This window comes from Balaenoptera physalus, assembly GCF_965194825.1.
Source record: "Balaenoptera physalus genome assembly, chromosome: 21".
NCBI lineage: Eukaryota > Metazoa > Chordata > Mammalia > Artiodactyla > Balaenopteridae > Balaenoptera > Balaenoptera physalus.
In genome coordinates this window covers 44468858-44491075 of record NC_138902.1, presented here as the reverse complement: position 1 = coordinate 44491075, position 22218 = coordinate 44468858, and the positions used below count along the sequence as shown (strand labels likewise).

Sequence of the window (22218 nt, the reverse complement as noted above, 5' to 3'; positions counted from 1 at the left end):
ATATGGAATCTAAAAAAAAAAAAAAAAGTTCTGAAGAAACTAGGGGCAGGACAGGAATAAAGACGCAGACATAGAGAATGGTCTTGAGGACATGGGGAGGGGGAAGGGTAAGCTGGAACGAAGTGAGAGAGTGGCATGGACATATATACACTACCAAATGTAAAATAGATAGGTAGTGGGAAGCAGCCGCATAGCACAGGGAGATCAGCTCGGTGCTTTGTTACCACCTAGAGGGGTGGGATAGGGAGGGTGGGAGGGAGACACAAGAGGGAGGAGATATGCAGATATATGTATACATATAGCTGATTCACTTTGTTATAAAGCAGAAACTAACACACCATTGTAAAGCAATTAAACTCCAATAAAGATGTCAAAAACAAACAAACAAACATCTGACCCTCTGAAATCAATGTCTCGCAATGATTCAAACTCTTAAGGGCTGTTTCCGAAATGCAAGCTAGAAAGCAAGCTGTTAGATTTCCTTACTAAATTAAAGTTTGCTTTTGCTCTCTTGGGAAAGAACACTAAACTTGATTTCCAATGGACCTAAGTTAAAGCCATTTACTGGCTTCATTCAAGTCACTTCACCACTCTATTTTTTCACTTTTCAGGGCTGTGATGACTTGGTTTAAGAGCTGCTTTACGCTTTGGCAAAGCAAAGGAACCATCAACAAAACAAAAAGACAGCTGTCATACCGAGTGAAGTAAGTCAGAAAGAGAAACACAAATACAGTATGCTAACACATATATATGGAATCTAAGGGGAAAAAAAAGTCATGAAGAACCTAGTGGCAAGACAGGAATAAAGACACAGACCTACTAGAGAATGGACTTGAGGATATGGGGAGGGGGAGGGGTGAGATGTGACAGGGTGAGAGAGTGGCATGGACATATATACACTACCAAATGTAAAATAGCTAGCTAGTGGGAAGCAGCTGCATAGCACAGGGAGATCAGCTCGGTGCTTTGTGACCACCTAGAGGGGTGGGATGGAGGGTGGGAGGGAGGGAGATGCAAGAGGGAAGAGATATGGGAACATATGTATATGTATAACTGATTCACTTTGTTATAAAGCAGAAACTAACACACCATTGTAAAACAATTATACTCCAATAAAGATGTTTAAAAAAAAAAAAAAGACAGCCTACTGAATGGGAGAAGATATTTGCAAATGATAAGACAGATAAGGGATTAATTTCCAACATATATAAACAGCTCACACAACATCAAAAAAACAACCAACCTGATTAAAAAATGTGCAGAAGAACTGAATAGTCATTTTTCCAAAGAGGAAATGCAGATGGCCAAAGATGCTCAACGCCGCTAATCATCAGGGAAATGCAAATCAAAACCACAGTGAGATACCACCTCACTTGTCAGAACGGCTATCATCAAAAAGAACGCAAGTAAATGTTAGCGAGGATGTGGAGAAAAGGGAACCCTCCTACACTGCTGGTGGGAATGTAAATTGATACAGCCACTATGGAGAACTGTGTGGGGATTTCTCACAATATAGTTCTACAAATAGAACTACCATATGACCCAGCAATACCACTCCTGGGTATGTATCCAAAACAAAAACAAAAATACTAATTCAAAAAGATACATGCATCTCAATGTTCATAGCAACGTTATTTACAATTGCCAAAGTATGAAGCAACCTAAGTGTCCATCAACAGATCAACAGATAAAGAAGCTGTGTGTGTGTATATATATATATATTCCATTATATATAGAATACTGAGTATATATATATATACACACACACATATATATATAGCTGAGTAGTATTCCAGTATATATATAAACTGAATATATATATATATATATATATATATATATACACACACACACATATATATATATGGCTGAGTAGTATTCCATTATATATATAATACTGAGTATGTACATATATATATACACACACACATATATATATAGCTGAGTAGTATTCCATTATATATATAAACTGAATATATATATATATATATATATATATACACACACACACATATATATATATATGGCTGAGTAGTATTCCATTATATATATAATACTGAGTATGTACATATATATATACACACACACATATATATATAGCTGAGTAGTATTCCATTATATATATAAACTGAATATATATATATATATATATATACACACACACATATATATATATATGGCTGAGTAGTATTCCATTATATATATAATACTGAGTATGTACATATATATATACACACACACATATATATATAGCTGAGTAGTATTCCATTATATATATAAACTGAATATATATATATATATATATATATATATATATACACACACACATATATATATATATGGCTGAGTAGTATTCCATTATATATATAATACTGAGTATGTACATATATATATACACACACACATATATATATAGCTGAGTAGTATTCCATTATATATATAAACTGAATATATATATATATATATATATATATACACACACACATATATATATATGGCTGAGTAGTATTCCATTATATATATAATATTGAGTATGTACATATATATATACACACACACACACACCCATATATATATGGCTGAGTAGTATTCCATTTTATATATAATACTGAGTACATATACAAATACACACACACACGCACACACATATATATATATATGGCTGAGTAGTATTCCATTATATATATAATACTGAGTATATATACATATATATACACACACACACACATATATATATGGCTGAGTAGTATTCCATTATATATATAATACTGAGTATATATACATATATATACACACACACACACATATATATATGGCTGAGTAGTATTCCATTATATATATAATACTGAGTATATATGTGTATATATATATATATATATATATATACACACACACACACACACACACATTTATATGGCTGAGTAGTATTCCATTATATATATAGTACTGAGTGTGTATATATATATATATATATATATATATATATATACACTTAGCCACAAAAAGAATAAAATTTTGCCATTTGCAGCAACATGGATGGACTTGGAGGGCATTATGCTAAGTGAAATAAATCAAACAGAGAAAGACAAATACTGTATGATATCACTTATATGTAGAATCTGAGAAATACAACAAACTGATGAATAAAACAAACAAGAAGCAGACTAACAGATACAGAGAACAAACTAGCAGTTACCAATGGGGAGAGGGAAGTGGGGAGGACAATATAGGGGGAGGGGAGAAAAAAAGGGTTATTATGGAATTATATGAAATCGTATGTATGAATCTTTTGAAAATTGTAAAGCACTATAGAATTTAAAGAATCTTTCATTCAGTTTAAAAATTTTTTTAAATTAAAATGAGAGATGCTTTATGTAAATGAGGCCAGCATAAAGGGAAGCAAAATGAAAAATGACAAAAAATAAACACCTGGACAAATGTAACAATCATAGAGAAATGTATAATTTGAGGGTGGGAACAAGACTGCTTTCAAATACTTTTAGAAGAGCCATATCACCACCAAAGTTGACGTTTCCTTCATTCCAAACTCTCTCTACCCAGTGCTTCCAACTCCACTGTTGCTGGTTGTCCTCTTAGGTCAAGGATTCTTGCTTGTAGGATCCCTCGTTTAATGCAAACACCCCTGGGGAGATCTAGCTATTACATTTGAATGAATTAGTCTATTCGATTATTTCCTACAATTCAGCAATGTTTAGCAAGCTGGGCTATACTTATGGAAAGCTCAGGCAGTTTTGACCAACAGAAGGAAGATGGTGGAAAGAAGGGCTCCTGATTGGGAGAAGAGGCAGTTGGCGGAGGTACCACGGAGCTGGGGATTTGGGGTTGGGATGCGCTTCTTGGCGCTGGACTTCAGGTCAGTGTGGAGAAGTGGGAAGAGACTGGCAGAAAGAGGCAGCAAAGATGCTCTGGGACCAGACGAAAGACATGACCGTCTTGTTTAAACTCATCTTTGGCTTCAAGCAACATGAAAGAGGTGAGGATACATTTATTCTTATTTTCCATGGTTTCTTCAGATTGTGTTCTTTGCAATGCTTCTAACACCATTACCTTAATTTCTTTCTTCACCCTGTAGAGTCTTTGTATTAATTCTGTTGGCTGAGACTGGTGAAATCAGTATTTATCTCCTGCACGTTGAATTTTGATAACCTTGATCAGCAAGGCCAGCCACAGAGCTTCCCATTACAATTTGAAACAGTCCCAAAATAATAAATTGCAGGAAGAACAAAGTGTACCTGAGGGTGAAATTTCTTGTGATTAAAAGGCAAGGTTCGCTTGGACTAGATTAGGCATTTTTGTTTCATGACACTCATAAATTTGAAAAAAATCTATAAAAGAAAGACTGAATAAACAGCCCAGGCAGGTTGCATTATTGAGAAAAGGTTCACGTTTTGAAAAATGAGTGAGGGTATGTGACAAAATGGAAAGGACCACTTTCCACCAGCACTGAGCATAGCTACCTCTTTAATAAAAGAAGGGGGTTGGAAAAAAATGGCCTTTTTCTCACGTGGTGTCTATAACCTAGTCCGAACAAGAAGGGATTTTTCAAAGCTGCAATGCAGAGTGATGTTCACCAATAGGCAAGACATTTGCTATGTCTGGGTGAGTTGAAAAGGAAAAGCCTCTACGTGAGGGACTAGCCTTGGAGTGACACAGGGTGACTACAGAACCCAGAGGAGGGTGGTCCAACATGAGAACTCATGGTATTCTCTCCCCTCTTATGTCTAGATTCTCTAATGCTCAGATTGTGCCCTTTCTGTCTCTCTATTTCACTTGTTTCTTCTCTTTTCCAAAACTACTTTATTGAGATATTAACTCACAAACCATACAATGAACCTACTTAAAGTGTACAAGTCAATGGCTTTTAGCATACACATAGTGGTGTGCAACTATCTCCACAATCAATTTTAGAACATTTTTATGACCCTTGTACCAATTATCAGTCACCTCCCATTTCCCCTCTTACCCCACCACCCCCTCTAGCCCTAGGCAAGCACTAATCTACTTTCTCTCACTATAGATTTCTCTATTCTGTCTATTCTATTTCAAAGAAAAGGGGTCCTACAATACGTAGACTTTTGCGACTGGCTTTTTTCACTTAACATAGTGTTTTCAAGATTCATCCATATTGTAGCACGTGCCAGTAGTCATTTCTTTTTATGGCCAAATAATATTCCATTGTATAGACACATCATCTTCTATTTATCTGTTTATCAGTTAATGGACATTTGAGTTGTTTCCACTTTTTGGCTATTATGAAAATGCTGCTATGGAACACCATATGTTTTTATTTCTCTTGTGTATATACCTATGAGAGGCATTGCTGGGTCATGTTGTATTAGCTCTATGTTTAACCTTTGGAGGAACTGCCAGACTGTTTTCTGCAGTGGCTGCACCACTTTACTTTCTGACCACAAGTGTATGAGAGTTCCAGTTTCTGTACATCCTCACAACACTTATTATCTGTCAGTTCTCTTTTATACCACACTGCAAGTGTGTATACCAGATTGTAAATTCGCAATGAGGAGTTGGACTAAAAGTCATTGGTACAGAAACCAAGAATTGTTCTCTTAAAAAGCAAATGATTCTGTGGGTCTGCTACACAATTTCATTATTCCTTTATCATTTTTTTCTTTGCCTTCTATTATGCTGCTTTAGTCTTTGAAAATATTTTTTCTGTTAAAGTTAAAATATTCTTTAGTGCTGAAAGTCTACCTCTGAGACTATATCCGAGAGAAATAAAATCACCTGGACTTAAACAGACATGTACAAATAATGTTTATTATGGCATGGTTGTAAAAATTGAAATAACTGGAATGTTTACCAGAAAGGGAACTGTTAACATACGTGATATATTCCTTGCATGCAAGACTATGTAGCTAGCAGAAAGAGTGGGTTTGGACCTATGTTTTCTGTTCTGGAGGGAAGCCTATTATATATATTTTAAGTTAAAAAAAATACAAGTTGCAAAGTAGTGTGTAGAGTATGATCCCATTTTTGGAAACTAAGAAAGAGACCCAACAGATTATATAAATGCCTATGGTTTTGAGCATGAATAAAGGTGAGGAGGGCCATACAACTGTCAAGATGGACCATACAGAAGGAGATGTAAGTGAAGGAAATCAGTAATTGTCTCTTTTAGAGTTCCGAATTTTTACTTTGCATGATTATTTCCATTAATTTAAAAACATAAGAAAGAAAGATGAAAGTCTATCTTCTTTTAAGAAAACAAATATATTTTCTTGATTTGCTGTTTAATAGCTCCCATTCAATAATTAGAAATTTAGTTTACTACCCTCCCTTGAAGAAGCTGGGTTTTAAAACTCCTTCCTCATTTATTGTAAAGAAATGAAGTTGTGTAAGAAATACAGGAGCAACGTTTTTCTTTTCATTCTTCCCTTTCCCTTCATCATATATGGACTTTTTAAAAGGAGAATAAGCGTCTATTTCTTCTAGAAATTTCTTCTGTCCTCTAGTTTTCACTGCTGATGATGAGAAATTCATTAGTTTTATATTTGTTTCTTTTGTAAGTCACAAGAAGAGTAACTTGTTTTTCTTTCTCTAGAATCTTATAAAATACCTTTAATCCACAAAGTTAAAGAATTTCTCTAGGATGTGCTAAGGTGTGTGTGTGTGTGTGTGTGTGTGTGTGTGTGTGTGTTTTCTTAATTTTACCTGGAACTTTGTCTTCTGAGTCATTTCTTCTACTTGGTCTTCAAAACCAGTCATTTGGATTTCAACAATGACCACCCTTTCTTCTTCAACGTATCTATTATATTTTTTTGGTTTGTAAATTGTGGCTTTCCCCACCTTAGCATTTGGCTGTTACCGCTGGTTTTGCTGCTGTGCTGTGTTTGTTTTTTGTACTTAGATATCTCAGAGTGCTCTTATTACAATCTTTCGTTTTGGTTTGGGTTTTCCTTCTCTTCACCATGGCTCATTTGCATTTGGAGCTTCCTGACCTGTGTTTTGTATCCTACCTCACTTCCTGCATGCTGGGTGCCATTAAGCTTGTCGCTGCTTTCCTGGGGGCTGCCTTGGAAGCAGTGACAAGTCCCCTTAATCGCTAGGGACAAGCCTTTCTACTCCCTGGGTTCCAGGGCTGGTGCTCTCACACTATCGGAGTGGAGAAAAGGCGTCCGTTTAGGCTCCCTCAGCTCCTGAGGGACCAAGGAAGACAGCTGCCCCTGCAGCACGACGTTCGCTCCAGGGAGGAGCGTGGGAGAGGCCGGTGGGCATCTCTCCGGCACCGTGAAACCACAGCATTCTCTCTCGTCCTCACGCTAGGGCTTCACCCCACTTCGAGCTTTCATCTGGCCCAAGAGCAAAAGCACCTGCACCGGCTTTGCCCATCAGGACCCTAAGAGGGGTCTAGACCTCATTTGCACCCGTATCACTGCTCAGCTCAGGAGAGGTAAAGACAGGCTGGGAGATGGGTAAATGAAGCATCACTCGAGCCACGCTTATACCAGAATCCTGGATACATGTTTACAGAAAAACTCAGACCGCGCCTCTGATGTCCTTTTGTTTCACAAAAGAGGGTTACATTTGGTAAGGGAAAGGCCTAGCATCCGGAATGTTGTATAAAAGATGGTCTGGGACTCAGGCCACAGTCCACCAAGGAGGTGCAGCAGGAGGCTTCAGGGCTTGTGGGATCTACCCTCCCACCAGCTCTACTTGGACCGGCCTTGGACCAGCAAGATCATGAGGTGGGAAGTCATGTCTGCAAAGTTGGGGGTTGCTGGGCACGCCTGAGGATGACGAGCAGGAAGAGAAGGCAAATCCCAAAGCAGCGGAGAGGAAAGAGGGGAGTTTCTGGGACCAGAAGCGAGCGGTCAGGGAGCCCCGCTCAGAGATCAGTGAGGGTCTTTGTTCAGCTGCCTTCCTCCTTCCCTTTCCTACTTTGTAAATTTATTATCTATTTTGATTTCAGGTGTGTACAAACACAGACATAATGCTGTCTGCTCTTCAAATTTAAAAACAGATAACCTTCCTCCCCTGACATTCTATAAATGAAGAATAAGTGGTAGACTTTTCATTTTAAAATTCTGAAATTCACAACCACAACACTGATGACTGACTAACGGGTAAACGCTTTGGGTTAAGACTGTCTCAGAGGTGTTTTTCCTTTTTTTTCCAGGGTTAGGGTTCTGTGGAAAAAAAGTGTTCCCATTTCCAGATAGCACCTCATTTCAAAATTCACCTTCATGGCCAACATTCCTCATTGGAGTTGATGAGCTTTCTCGTTTGGTCAAGGACATTACAGGCAATGTACATAGTGCTGAGAAGAAAAGATCTTTTATTTTATCACTTCTCTAAAAACTGTGGGATGATCTTATGCAGCTGTTTCATAAGAAATGTGTCTCAGATCTGACAGGATAAATTCCCTTCAAAGATGAATCAAAGAAAATAGTATCCAAGAATGCCAAAGAAGCCACTATTAGCCAACCCCATCACACCTACAGAGAGCTCCACAGCTGCTAAAAGGACAACTATTCCCACCACCCAGTAAACCACATGGAGAGATTTAAAAGGAGAGAAAGAGATCTGTGTCAGAACCAGTCAAATGACACATTACTGTGAAAAGGAAATCATCCTTAGCTTTACAGTATCTAAATATAACACGTAATTAACAATAGTCACCTGCCAGTCAGTAAGCCATAAAAAATGATTAAAATTAAGTTTGATAATAGGCCATAACATTGGTCGATAAAAATAAAAATATTACATTTCTTTTTTTTTATAGTTGACTAAAATCATTGTATTTCTAGATTTGGATTCTCCATGTAATTGCATTAACAGGCGTCTCTACTTATCCCTTCCTCCAGCTGAAGCTGCATTTTCCTGTGTCATTCAAAGAAGAAGTGGATTTGGACTGGCAAGGCGTTTTGAAACTCCACGGACAAGCTCAATTAGCATGATTCTTTGGAAGAGTTTCAACGGTCTTTGGCTACTATTAATATTTTTAATCTTTCATTTTTATTATGTGTATGATGTCAGGAGCTGTGGCAGGAAGCACATTTTGTCAATTAAATAATTAATACCACAGCATAATAGTCAGGGAGGAAAAATTGACATTTGTTAGGTTCAAAGAAAATGAAAGGCTGGGAGGATTGTTCATTATGCTTGCTTGGGAAACATCATCTGATAGCAGACTTTTCCTTATTCCTTTCTCACCTCATCTACCGCTCCTGCTACAAATATTCCCCACATCAAACCAGAGGAAAGAAAAAGCATTTGCAATGCTTCCCTCTTCCCCATCCTCATCCACCCAATCACAAAATCACGCCCATTTTATTTCCTAAATATGTGTCCAGTCTCCTCATCTCTCTCGATCGGTACCATCAAAATTGGCTAAGACTGACTCCAAGAAACCAAAGGGCAAGGTTGACACTGAATTGCCTGTTTTCTGCTTTGGCAACTGCACAGAGCTTAGAAGCCTGAGCGCTGGGGGCAGACGGGCCTGGGTTCAAGTCCCAGCACGGCCCTCGCTGGCCTCCAAGCCTTGACCGTCTCAACCTGTGAAAGGACGATGCCCCTGGGCCCTGCATCCCGAGGTGCTGTGAGAGTTCAGGGACGGCGCACGTAACTCCTGGCACACTGACTGGAACGAGGTGCGGAATCCGCACGCCTCAGCCATCAATAGCAGTGCGTTCCATTTATGTTCTCAATACGGTCTGATTTACGCACACGCCAAGTGAACGGTGGCAGCCCCGCACGCTGCACTTTTGCTTCTCCCTGCACCTCCGCCCTGAAACCTCTTCTCGCCCCTCCACGTGGCCGCCCCGGGCAGCAGGCCCCTGTCGGCTGCCGTGCTCTCCGTCTCTTCCCGCTGCCCCGATCGCTCTCTACGCCTTGGCTGGCAAGGAGCTGGGTGACAGGGAGGTCTGGTCCCCTGAGACTCTGGCTCCCCGGTTTCCACAGATGGTCTCGCCGTGTCATCAGCCACAGTCTGCCCGGGAGGGGGAAATTTCAGCTCGCTATTTCTAACCCGTTAAGCGCCATCCTCTCCGCCTAAACGAAACGCTCGCTTGGGGCGGAGATGCGCTTCCTCGGGGCATCACGCCGCATGTGCTGCTTTTTCCCCTCTCACGGTATTCCACAATGTAGGTTGTTCTTTGCCAATAGGGCACGAAGAAGTTATTTCTGTTACAAAAGGTGAGACTTCACACCGCGTTCAGATTGCCTGCATCTCTACAGTACCTGCTATTTTTGAAACTGGTGAAAAATGTACTCTCATAATCTCTGTTCACTGTGTAGAGATTATGAAAGAAGAAGCCAGGTTTAGAATGATCACACATGGGACAAGGAACTCAAGTCCCTTAATTTAGCGACAGCACCTATCTCAAATATCTGTGCTGTATTTCCCTTAAAAACTGGATTTGAAATGTTAAGCAAGTTTTTCCTCTTTCATCTAATTTGATACCTGTGATTAGTAAGGCATGCTTTCGTGGGGAAAACAATCTCTCTCTGGCAAATCAAATGAGTCTTCTTGACGTAAACTGCTTTAGGTGAGGGAACGCTATTTCACTCTACTGAGGATGGCTCTTTCCACAGCGCAGAGAAGAAAAGAACCATGGAAAAATTTCGAACTTTGGAATCATTTATAGCATTGTTACTTTTTCTTAAATTTGTTCCTGCCCAGTATCAAACTGTTCGTCACACTGTCTGTAAGGTGACTGGAAAAGAATGAATATGTTCTTTATTTTTGAAGTTTAATTTATTTTTTCCTTGTTTCTTGATAAAATTAGCCAAGGGATGCTAAGTTCTAGGTAAATAAACTAGAGGACTGTAAGAGGATTTTACTTTTATTATTGGTAATGTTGCCCACATCTCAAGACTGTGTTAGAAGAAACGAAATGTCCCTATGTATGCCTAATTTTAAAGAAGCTACTGCTTTAAAGCATGGAAATCAGTAGGGTTAGGACTGTGAAGTCAAGTTACAGAAGCCACTATTCCACTGGTAGAACACGCAGGCAGAAAACAGAGGGGAAAAATGTTCAACAAACACGTGTGCATGACCAGACCATAATGGACTACATTATGGGAAACTAGGATGTTTTAGGGTCTAAACTTAATATCCCAGATTGCCTTCGAGAGAGAAAACGGAACCCCTGTGACGCAGGCTCTTCTATAAACAGACACAAACAGCTGGGCCAGATGGATCATGAGATGATCTAGAGGAAGAATTCTTACTTTCTTAGGAGGGAAAGACGAGTTTCCTCACCAACAGTTCTGTACTCCTCACACCAGTTCTAACTACAGAAACAGTGTGTGTGTGCACCTTCCTGAGCCTGGCAGGGAGCCCTGGAGACCTGGGTTTCAAGTTTATGCACCAACACTTTGACCACACGCAGAATCGCAACCTCACATATAAAATGCAGGGTGTGGGGTGATTCTCTACGTGGGTCCATACCTGCATCTGGGTCCGTGTGTCCATAGGTGGCTTTCTACCTCTAATCTGGAATACTATGGGATCATCTAATACCTCAAAGTCTAAATCAGAGGATAGGACATCAATCTAAGAAATAATCATATCACCTCGAAGGGAAAAAAGTGACACCTGCACGTTAGCACGAGCTGAGCATGCTTCGTTTTACTAGAACAATGACCTACCTTGTCTGGTGAACTCATCTGCTTCTCTGTGAACCAAATCCTTCACTCTGTTTCCATAAAGCAGCCGTGAGGAATCGTGATCAAAAGCTTTCAGGGTTTCACTGGAACTGTAAGACTTCTGGGTGGGAACCCGGCACTCCTCGTTGTCTGCTGAGGAATTAGTGTAGCGCCGTTCCTTCTCCCGTCTGTTCTTGGTCAGGGAGCAGTAAGGCCTCCGTTCCTTCACATCCATGCTTCATTCCTTCTGGGGGTGCGTCAGCCCCAGCTGTGACGAAGTGTGCTCAGGCTTCCATTCTCACTGGCCTGTCTGTGAAGATAAAAGGTTTGCATGACGTCAGCATCACACTCACCTACAGACTGACCACATCCTTCTCAATCTGGAGAATGGTGGAAAGTAAGGGTATTATTGCTTATTGAGGAAACTTGCTTTCCACAAGAAATGACAATTCGTGAAATCTGTGTAAAATGTCCTGTATTATCAGGAGGTGAGGGACACGTTCTGGTAATGAGAGTTACGGGCGCTTGTTTAAGCTGCTAGATCTGATCTTTCACATTAATACAAAAAAAAAATTAAGCTCAACCACAATTTTTTTTTTTTTATATAGTGAGTTTTTTATTTTTTAAATTTTTTAATTTTTAATTTTATTTTTTAAACATCTTTATTGGAGTAGAATTGCTTTACAATGGTATGTTAGTTTCTGCTTTATAACAAAGTGAATCAGTTATACATATACATATGTTCCCATATCTCTTCTCTCTTGCGTCTCCCTCCCTCCCACCCTCCCTATCCCACCCCTCTAGGTGGTCACAAAGCACCGAGCTGATCTCCCTGTGCTATGCGGCTGCTTCCCACTAGCTAGCTATTTTACATTTGGTAGTGTATATATGTCCATGCCACTCTCTTACCCTGTCACATCTTACCCCTCCCCCTCCCCATATCCTCAAGTCCATTCTCTAGTAGGTCTGTGTCTTTATTCCCGTCATGCCACTAGGTTCTTCATGACCTTTTTTTTTTTTCCCTTAGATTCCATATATATGTGTTACATACTGTATTTGTTTTTCTCTTTCTGACTTACTTCACTCTGTATGACAGACTCTAACTCCATCCACCTCACTACAAATACCTCCATTTCATTTCTTTTTATGGCTGAGTAATATTCCATTGTATATATGTGCCACATCTTCTTTATCCATTCATCCGATGATGGACACTTAGGTTGCTTCCATGTCCTGGCTATTGTAAATAGAGCTGCAATGAACATTGTGGTACATGACTCTTTTTGAATTATGGTTTTCTCAGGGTATATGCCCAGTAGTGGGATTGCTGGGTCATATGGTAGTTCTATTTTTAGTTTTTTAAGGAACGTCCATACTGTTCTCCATAGTGGCTGTATCAATTTACATTCCCACCAACAGTGCAAGAGGGTTCCCTTTTCTCCACACCCCTTCCAGCATTTATTGTTTCTAGATTTTTTGATGATGGCCATTCTGACCGGTGTGAGATGATATCTCATTGTAGTTTTGGTTTGCATTTCTCTAATGATTAATGATGTTGAGCATTCTTTCATGTGTCTGTTGGCAATCTGTATACCTTCTTTGGAGAAATGTCTATTTAGGTCTTCTGCCCATTTTTGGATTGGGTTGTTCGTTTTTTTGATATTGAGCTGCATGAGCTGCTTGTAAATCTTGGAGATTAATCCTTTGTCAGTTGCTTCATTTGCAAACATTTTCTCCCATTCTGAGGGTTGTCTTTCGGTTACAACCACAGATTTTGATACAGAAGCTACTAGCTAAGAATTGGTCTTGGTGTTTCCTAAATTTTCCACATTGGAAAAGTTTTCTCTTGCTGCATTTTCTCCATTCATAAAAAATTCCCTTTCTTTTTCTTACAAAAACGTATACTACTTTTATTTCTTTTAATTTTTATTTTTTTTAAACGGAAGGAGCAAATTGGGAGCTTCACAGAAGTAAAACTTTGCCAAGTGCATTGAACATTCGATTATTTTTCACAAAGACGTTTCCTTCAGAGGGCACAATTATCATGTGTTAATGACCTAAATGTCTTGACAGGTGGGAAAAAGCGGATCCTTCTCTACTACTCCTCTCCTTCAAAAGCATTTTCCTCTCTAGAAAATGAATTTAATCAGCACTATCTTGATTTTTAAGGCAATTCAAGTAGCTAAATTGATGGGATAGTTTCTTGCAAGGGCCGGTAGCAAGAATAAGTTAGAAGGAGCGGACGAATTGTGTTTCTCTGCCTAGCAACTCTCTTTTTCCTGAATTTGCTAAAATGACAGGGGTTAGGGTGGGGAGAAAAGGCTCTGCTGCTGAAGATACAGGGCCCAGAAGAGGGAGGGCCGTACCCACATTTTACACGGTCCACGGCCATCCACATTCTACAGGGTCCTCCTTGTCTTTATTCTTTCTCCTTCTGTCTTTCCTTTTAATCTGAAGGTCCCTGAAGGCCTTGTCTTCAGCATTCAGTGTTCTCCCCACCCCACTCCTTTCCTAAACTCACTTTTTATTTGAGTGATTCCATAATCAACTTGAAACAAATGATTCCTGGTGGCCCCAGGTCTTCTCTTGGGTTCCATGTCCTTAGGGCTGGGACTTGTATTTAGCTATTTTCTCCTGTGTAGAGTCCTTCTCCGGAAGAGTCTCTCTCCCCATCTCTTCATCCTTGGCCGTCATGATACACATCACACTGCTCTCTCTGATGTGCTTCCAACTCGGAGTCTCTTCGCTGACTCTGATTCGCCCACATCGACTCAGGTTACATCTACGCTGTCAACAAGTCTTGATTCTTTCTGAGCAAAATTACGACTCCTAATACCTTTCACTTTCTAACTTCTGCCTTCCTTCCAGCGAGAAGGAGAGTGGGGAAACTCTGAGCTGGAGTGACCCCAGAATCCCAGAACCTATGCTTGGAAAAGTTGGACGCTCCTCCTGCCGCCTCTTCAACCAAACTGAATCCTACCCACCCCCCACCCCGTACTGAGGGTACCCACATGGGGTTCCACGTGTCTCTGCTACTGAACTGAGCTGCGCTGTTAAAAGTAGTTGCTAATATTTTAGCTTGGTTGTTGAACTGTATCTTGACTTCCCTACCTTTTTCTTCTTTTTGATGAATCCTATTTTAAAAACTAACATTTTTTCACTGACCCCCTCTGATTCATTACTCCATTTTTCTCTCTACAAGTTCTTCCAATAGCTTTTAATAGAAATTGGATTTCCCTTAATGTAGCTTTCCTTTCTGTTTAAGACAATCAAGATACGGTGACAGGGACTGTTTTTGTACAACAGGATTAAAACAACAACACACGAATTTACTCTTGTTATTCCAACAAACAGAAGTCACTTTAGATGAATATTTATTGAATGACTAATATGCTGAGAACACACCACTGAATCAAACAATGTCCCTGCCCTCAGGGAACACATGCTTAGTGAGGGAAACAGGTACATTCCTTCTAATGGAGTGAATAAATATGCCCGAGTTAAAGGAAAATCTTGTTTCCAAAATAGTCTTGATCTCTTTGGAGGAAAGGTTTATATAGACTCTCATAACTAAATGATCCTCAAAAAGCTTTTCATTGACCAGAAGAACATTGTAATTCAAGCATTTTTAGTAATAGAGTTTTGGGATTTGAAATCATTATAAAGGTTCCATTTCTTGCCCTAAGTTGACATCTTTCAAAAAATAATTGTTGCTATATATACAAATATGTAGGCATTTTTATACTTTCAAAATGGACTGACTGGGACTTCCCTGGTGGCGCAGTGGTTAAGACTCTACGCTCCCAGCGCAGGGGGCCCGGGTTTGATCCCTGGTCAGGGAATTAGATCCCACACGCCACAGTGAAGATCCCGCGTGCCTCAACTAAGACCCAGCGCAGCCAAATAAATATTTTTTAAAAAGTGAACTGACTAATGCCAGGGAAAATTGGGTTTTTTTTTCTTCTCTGCTGCAGTTTTGTTTCAATTAGTTAGGCCAGGCATTGGTAAACTCTAGTCCCCTGACCCAATCTGACCCATAACCTGCTTTTGTAAATACAGTTTTACTGGAACGAAGCACATGTATTTGTTTACGTATTCTCCTCGGCTGTGCTCATGTTGCAAAGACAGAGTTGAGCGGTTGCAACAGAGACTGTAGTGAATTGAACTGTGGCTCCCAGAAAGATATGCTGAAGTCTTAACCCCTGGTATCTGTGAAGCTGACCTTATCTGGAAATATGGTCTTTGTAGTTGTAATCGAGTTAGGATGAGGTCATACTAAGTTAGGGTGGGCTTCAAATCCAATGACTGTTCTCTTTATGAGACAGAAGAGGGGGATTTGGATACAGAGACGTACACACAAACAAGAAAATGGGCCATGTGACGATGAAGGCAGAGATGGAGGAATGCAGCTACGAGCCAAGGGCGTCAGGTGTTGCCAGCAGCCATCAGAGGCCGGCAGAGACGCGGGCAACAGATGCTTCCCTAGGACCTCAGAGGCAGCGTGGCCCTGCCCGCACCTCGCTTCCGTACTTCTTGCCTCCAGAACTGAAAGGATACATTTCTGTTGATTCAAGCCACCAAATTTGTGATATTTTGTTACTGCAGCCCTAGGATCTGATGGCCCCACAAATTCTAAACGATTTGCTATCTGGCCCTTTACAGAAAAAAAAAATTGCCCATGTCTAAGTTAGACCACACATATTTCCATTCTGTCTTTTTCTTTGTCCCTTTGGATCTCTGAATGTAAAAAGTATTTTCTTTACTATATAGTCAATGATACAGTTTTTCAGTCTTGCAAATCAGATAAGTCAATAACTTCTTTAAAGTAATAATATGAACATACATCATCAGTAGCAAAGATGCATCCTTGCAATAATGTTACCAATGTTTAAAAATCAATTCCAATTAAGTGTTAATAAATTAGTAATCAAAAGATAATTTTATGTATTCTTGAGCTTTATAGAACATCTCTAGCACAAAATATCTGACTTTTCTTTATTTGTGAAGCAATTCTAAAGTGCCGTGAAAAATCAATACAGAGTATTCAAATACACCATCAAAGAAAAAGACATTTTGAGCTTAGAGCTTCCAAACAATAAAAATCCTTTGCATCTGTCTTTCCAGTTTTGCACATGGTTCAAACTCTTCAAGGATTTAATTTACACTGTAACGTTTGCAACTACTGATATGCTTCTGATGGAAGTCAGTGAGTTCAATATGACTTCAAAAGGCAGTTTTCTTAGATTAATATCCCATGGTAATGATGATGTTGATTAGAATATTCAAACATTTTGTCTATATCTATTATTGCTTCTGTTTACATTTACTATTAATCTTGTGATTTACACAGTTTTCAGAATCACATCCATAAAGGATATTGGGAAAATTTGTTGTGTGAGGCCAGTGTGATAATTTTTTATTTGCTATTAAAATTATGATATTAATTAAGATACTGGGAATTTGGGGTTAGTAGATGCAAACCATTACATTTAGAATGGGTAAACCACAAGCTCCTACTGTAGAGCACAGGGAACTATATCCAATCTCCTGGGATAAACCGTAATGGAAAAGAATATAAAAAAAAGAATGTATATATGTGTATAACTGAGTCACTTCGCTGTACAGCAGAAATTAGCACAACATTGTAAATCAACTGTACTTCAATAAAAAAAGTGTAAAAAAATTTTTTTTGAATTAAAAAAAAAAAGGCAGTTTTCTGCATTATCTGCTGCACTCAAAGCTGAAGACGAGAAGGTTAAAAAAGTGCAGCTGCTTAAGTGGTGTTAAATTGTTGAAGCACTTTGATGGTGATTGCATAGTCCTACCAGACGAAGAGGGTCTCCCGGAGCATATTCAGCAGAAAGCAGTTAATGAACGGGACCCTTGCTGCATCAGGGTGTGGGGCCTTTGAAAAGGGAAGAGAACTAGTAGAGAGAAAGGGGACCGAAAACTCTTAGTTGAACTGGCTACAGCAAGTATATGACAATATCAAACTGATTTGGTTAATTTTCATTAGCTCCTTGAAAAACCACTCAGTTACTGCCCATAGCACTGCTCTGGAAAACACAGCTGTTCTTAAAGCAAATTCCATTATTTGGCTATTTGTTTTTTCTCAATATCTTGCAAAATGTTTGATCGTTTGAATGAATGCGCAGGCAGTCCTGCCTTAGGGACACTAGGGATCATATCCTCTATTTCAGATACTGTATATTATTTCAACATGCTTTGAAACTTGGCCACAGAACTTAACGACATTATCACATTGTTTCATAACCTGTTCTTAACGCCAAAGAAACATTTGAAAATTATACCTTTAGGAAGTAATCTGATTTTAATTGGACTTTGTATATTTTTAAAACCCTTGATGCCAATGATTACAATCTCTCAGGCCCATGACAAACATCCCTAAAGTCATCTGTACTTCTAAAATTCTGTGAGCTTATATGTCGATCTAGCAACGGAAATAAAAACAAATATCCAAACCCAAAGGATTAAGTAACGTTTTCATCAAATTCACTCATGTTTCCATTGTTATTTATTTTCTGTAAGGATTACAAATTCCTGAATGTTATCTTGAATATCTTCTGCATAGACTGTCTCCTCACTTTATAATGGTTTGGAAAAGCTCACCCAAAAGAGTAAGCAGATTTCAGAGAAACACAATTTACCTCAGCATATTTTAGATTAAAGATCTAAATTAAGCTATTTGTACACAATACCAAGAATATTTTGCCTTTTGTTATTCACAATTCATATTTTCCCTAATAAGTTAGTATTTATGATTTATTACCAGTTATGTTAATCCAACAGTAAATACAACTTTGCACACCACAAGCACTTCAAAATGTTTCCTTCATTGAATATAGATTACTGTCAACTGAACACGAGATGAAATCAATTGCTATTGTTCATTTCAGAGGTAATTTTGTTTCCTGAGACAAATTATAAATCAAAGAACTGAAATAATTAAGAACAAAAATAAAATCATGTTATGGTGATTTTTTTTAATAATGCTAAATTCAAGCGTAACTAAAATTTGAGCTTACAGTTTCAAATAGAAGAATGCAAGCGAATCATGTTTGAGACACAAAATTAAAACATAAGCAAAACTGTGTAAAGAAACACAGGGAAAGGAGAGTGTACCATGAGTAACAAAAGTGATGCTTGTTGAGAAGATACAGGTACAGAGAAAAATAAATATAGTGAATAATTCGTGATTGAGAAGATTAAAAGCAAGGAAGGTTGCTTTCTTTAAACAAGACAGGAAATAAAGAGAACATTCGATAGCAATAATAAGTAAGAAGTCAACTTATGTTTCCAGCCAAGATGGGGTAATGGGAAGTGGATTTACCCACTTGTCTAAAATAGCAACAACAATAAAATAGACAAAATACATGAAACAAAGTTTTCAAGATACTGACATGAAGAAATGAAGGATAGTGAACCTTGAGAGAGGGGAACAAACAAGGTGAGCCCTTGAGTACCCTTGCTCACTGCCTTGAAAGAATTTCCAGGCTGTAGCACAGGGAGGAGGAAACCAGGAAGAGCTCAGCCAAGTTCCTAAGCTAAAGAGACAGAGCTGAAAGTCTGGTAGAACAGGTGGTAAGGATTTGCAGGACGAAGTGTTGGAGGAAAGAGAGCTGCATGGGGAAAGAACTCTGCAGGTCTGCAGAGGGTCCTTCTTGAGAATTCAGCGGTGTAGTGACCAGCACATGTGTGTGAGGGGACTGCTGGAGGCCAGAGAAAGAATGACTGGAAAGGATTACAGCAGAGTTTCTCAACCTTGGCATTACTGATACATTAGATGGAAAATTTTCTTTTTGTTGGGGGATATCCTACAGTAGGATGTTTAGCAGCAGTCCTAGCCTCAACCTACTGGATACCAGTAGCACGCCTAGTCATGATAATGATAAAATATCCTCAGACATTACCAAATGTCTTGCTTGGGTAAATCTGTCCCTGTAAAGGACCGCTGAATTACAGGGAACAGTTTTCAAAGCTCAAACAGGGCCAAGAATAGTGTATAGTTTTTCCAGCCAGACTAGAAAAACCTCATAATTTATTAGGCGATGTATTCACAAAGGTCTTGCCTCAATTGTGGGGAATAATTAGCACTAGACTAAACATCTCTCTGGTCTCAATAAAAAATCTTAAAAGCAAGACCAGAAAGGATCAAAGTGTTTCCAAGTAGCTTACCTGTCCCGTAACAAAGCTTAAGAATACTATAGGAATAGAAAAATAACCAGCACTCAACACAGTAAAATTCACAATGTCTGTCATCTGATCAAAGAGTACCTGGCATGCAAAGAAGCAGGAAAATAATGAGGAGAAAAATCAAGCAATTGAAACTGACCCAGAACTGACACAGGTGTTAGAATGAAGAGACAAGGACATGAAAACAGTTATTATAACTGTATTCCATATGTTCGAAAAATTAAATGGAGACACGAAAGATATTAAAAAAAAAAAAGAACCAAATCAAACTTGTAGAGATGGAAGTACCGTGTCCGAGATGGAAAATACACTGGATGAGATGGATGGCAGATTAGACATCGCAGAAGAAAAGATTAATGAACTTAAAGATACAGTAATAGAAAGTGTATGAAATGAAGCACAGAGAAAGAAAAAAAAAATAAATGAATACATCAACAGTGAGATGTGGGACTACTTCAAAAGGTCAATATAGATGTAACTGGAATCTCTGAAGGAGAAGACAGAGAGGAGAGAACAGAAAAAATGCTGATGAAATAACAACCGAAAAACAATCAAATTTGATAAATGCTACAAAAACCCACAGATCCCAGAAACTCAACAAACCCCAAGCACAAGAAATATAAAGAAAATTATACCAAGGCATTTAATTGTGATTAAAATTGTTCAAAATCAGGGACTTCCCTGGTTGTCCAGTGGTTAAGAATCTGCCTGCCAATGCAGGGGACACGGGTTCGAGTCCTGGTCTGGGAAGATCCCACATGCCATGAAGCAACTAAGCCCGTGCGCCACAACTACTGAGCCTGCGCTCTAGAGCCCGTGAGTCACAACTACTGAGCCCGCATGCCACAACTACTGAAGCCCACGCGCCTAGAGCCCGTGCTCCACAACAACAGAAGCCACCGCAGTGAGAAGCCCATGCACTGCAATGAAGAGTAGCCCCCGCTCGCCGCAACTGGAGAAAACCCGCGCACATCAACGAAGACCCAGTGCAGCCAAAAATAAATAAATAAATAATTAAAAAATAACTTAATTTTTTAAAAAGTTGCTCAAAATCAATAATAAGGAATAAGTCTGAAAGCAGACACAGGAAAAAGGCACATTAAGCACAGAGTTTCTTGTTGTAAATAATGAAAGCAAGTAGACAGTAAAGAGACACCTCTGAAGTACTGAAAGAAAAAAAATCTGTCACCATAGAATCCTATAAGTAATGAAACTATCTCTTAAAAAGGAAGGTGGAATAACTACCTTTTTCAGACATACAAAAGTTAATCACCAGTCGACCCTCATTACAAGAAATGCAATGGAAGTCCTCTAGGCAGAAAAAAAATGACATCAGATGGAAATACAGATCTACAAAAGGAATAAATAGCCCTTGGAAATGGTAGCTGTTTGGTTAAATACACAAGCTATTTTCTTATTAAATCTCTTTTAAAAACAGATGACTGTTCAAACAAAATGATATCATAACAATGTATTGTGGATTTTATAACATATGTGTAAGTAAAATTTATTGCAACAGTAGCACAAAGGAAGGAGTGGGGAAACAGAAGTATACGACCGCAAGTGTTTTATACTATATGTGAAGTAGCATAGTACTGCCTCAAGGCAGTCTGCTATACTAACGATGTATACTTTAAACCCTAGTGCACCCACTAAAATAAAACTGAGAGCTACAGCCAGTAAGTTAAAAGAAATAATGGAATCATACGAAATGGAAGCATAAAACATCAACTAAGCCAAAGAAAGTCGGAGAAGAGGAACAAGGAACATACGGGGCAAATGGAAAGCAAACAGCAAGATGATAGACTTAAACTTAACTAAGCCAATAATCACATTAGATGTAAATAGTCTAAATACTCCACAAAATGCAGAGGTTTTCAGATTGGATTAAAAAATAAAAATAAAAACCAAGACCCAATTATATGCTGCTTCCAAGAAACATACTTAAATACAAAGACACAAATAAGTTAAAAGTAAATGGATGGAAAAGGGAAACCTAACCATATCAAAATTGCATTAAATATAAATATAAATGATCACAACAATTAAAAGGCAGAGATAGACTGAATGAAAGAGAAAGATAAGACCAGCTGGAGGAACACTGAGCAGCAGTTCAGAAGAATGCAGTGGATCTACACGCACTGACACGGAATCGCGCACAAGGCATAGTGCGCATTAATTTCTCTGTTCATTCATCATACACGTCAGGCATGGTGAGAGGTTCTGGGAATGGAGAGATGAACACGACATAGTCTCTACTCTCTTTCATTCTGAAAGGGGAGTTGGAGTTTAAATAATGAGTCACACAAATACATATACAACTAAAAATGTAACAAATGCTGCAAAAAATTGCAAGTTGCTAAGAGGGAGAAT

At 38.8% G+C, this 22218-nt stretch overlaps 1 protein-coding gene across 6 annotated transcripts in view; it reads right to left on the bottom strand.

Annotated features, from left to right (window-relative positions):
- Positions 1-22218, bottom strand: part of TENM3 (teneurin transmembrane protein 3) — a 2405282-nt gene that overhangs the window by 413016 nt on the left and 1970048 nt on the right. For all 6 annotated transcript variants that reach the window (XM_082444070.1, XM_082444075.1, XM_082444071.1 and 3 more), the window contains exon 9: positions 11635-11941. In XM_082444070.1, coding sequence (XP_082300196.1) covers positions 11635-11866 — 232 coding nt within the window. In that variant the 5' untranslated portion in view covers positions 11867-11941. The remainder of the gene's footprint in view (positions 1-11634; positions 11942-22218) is intronic.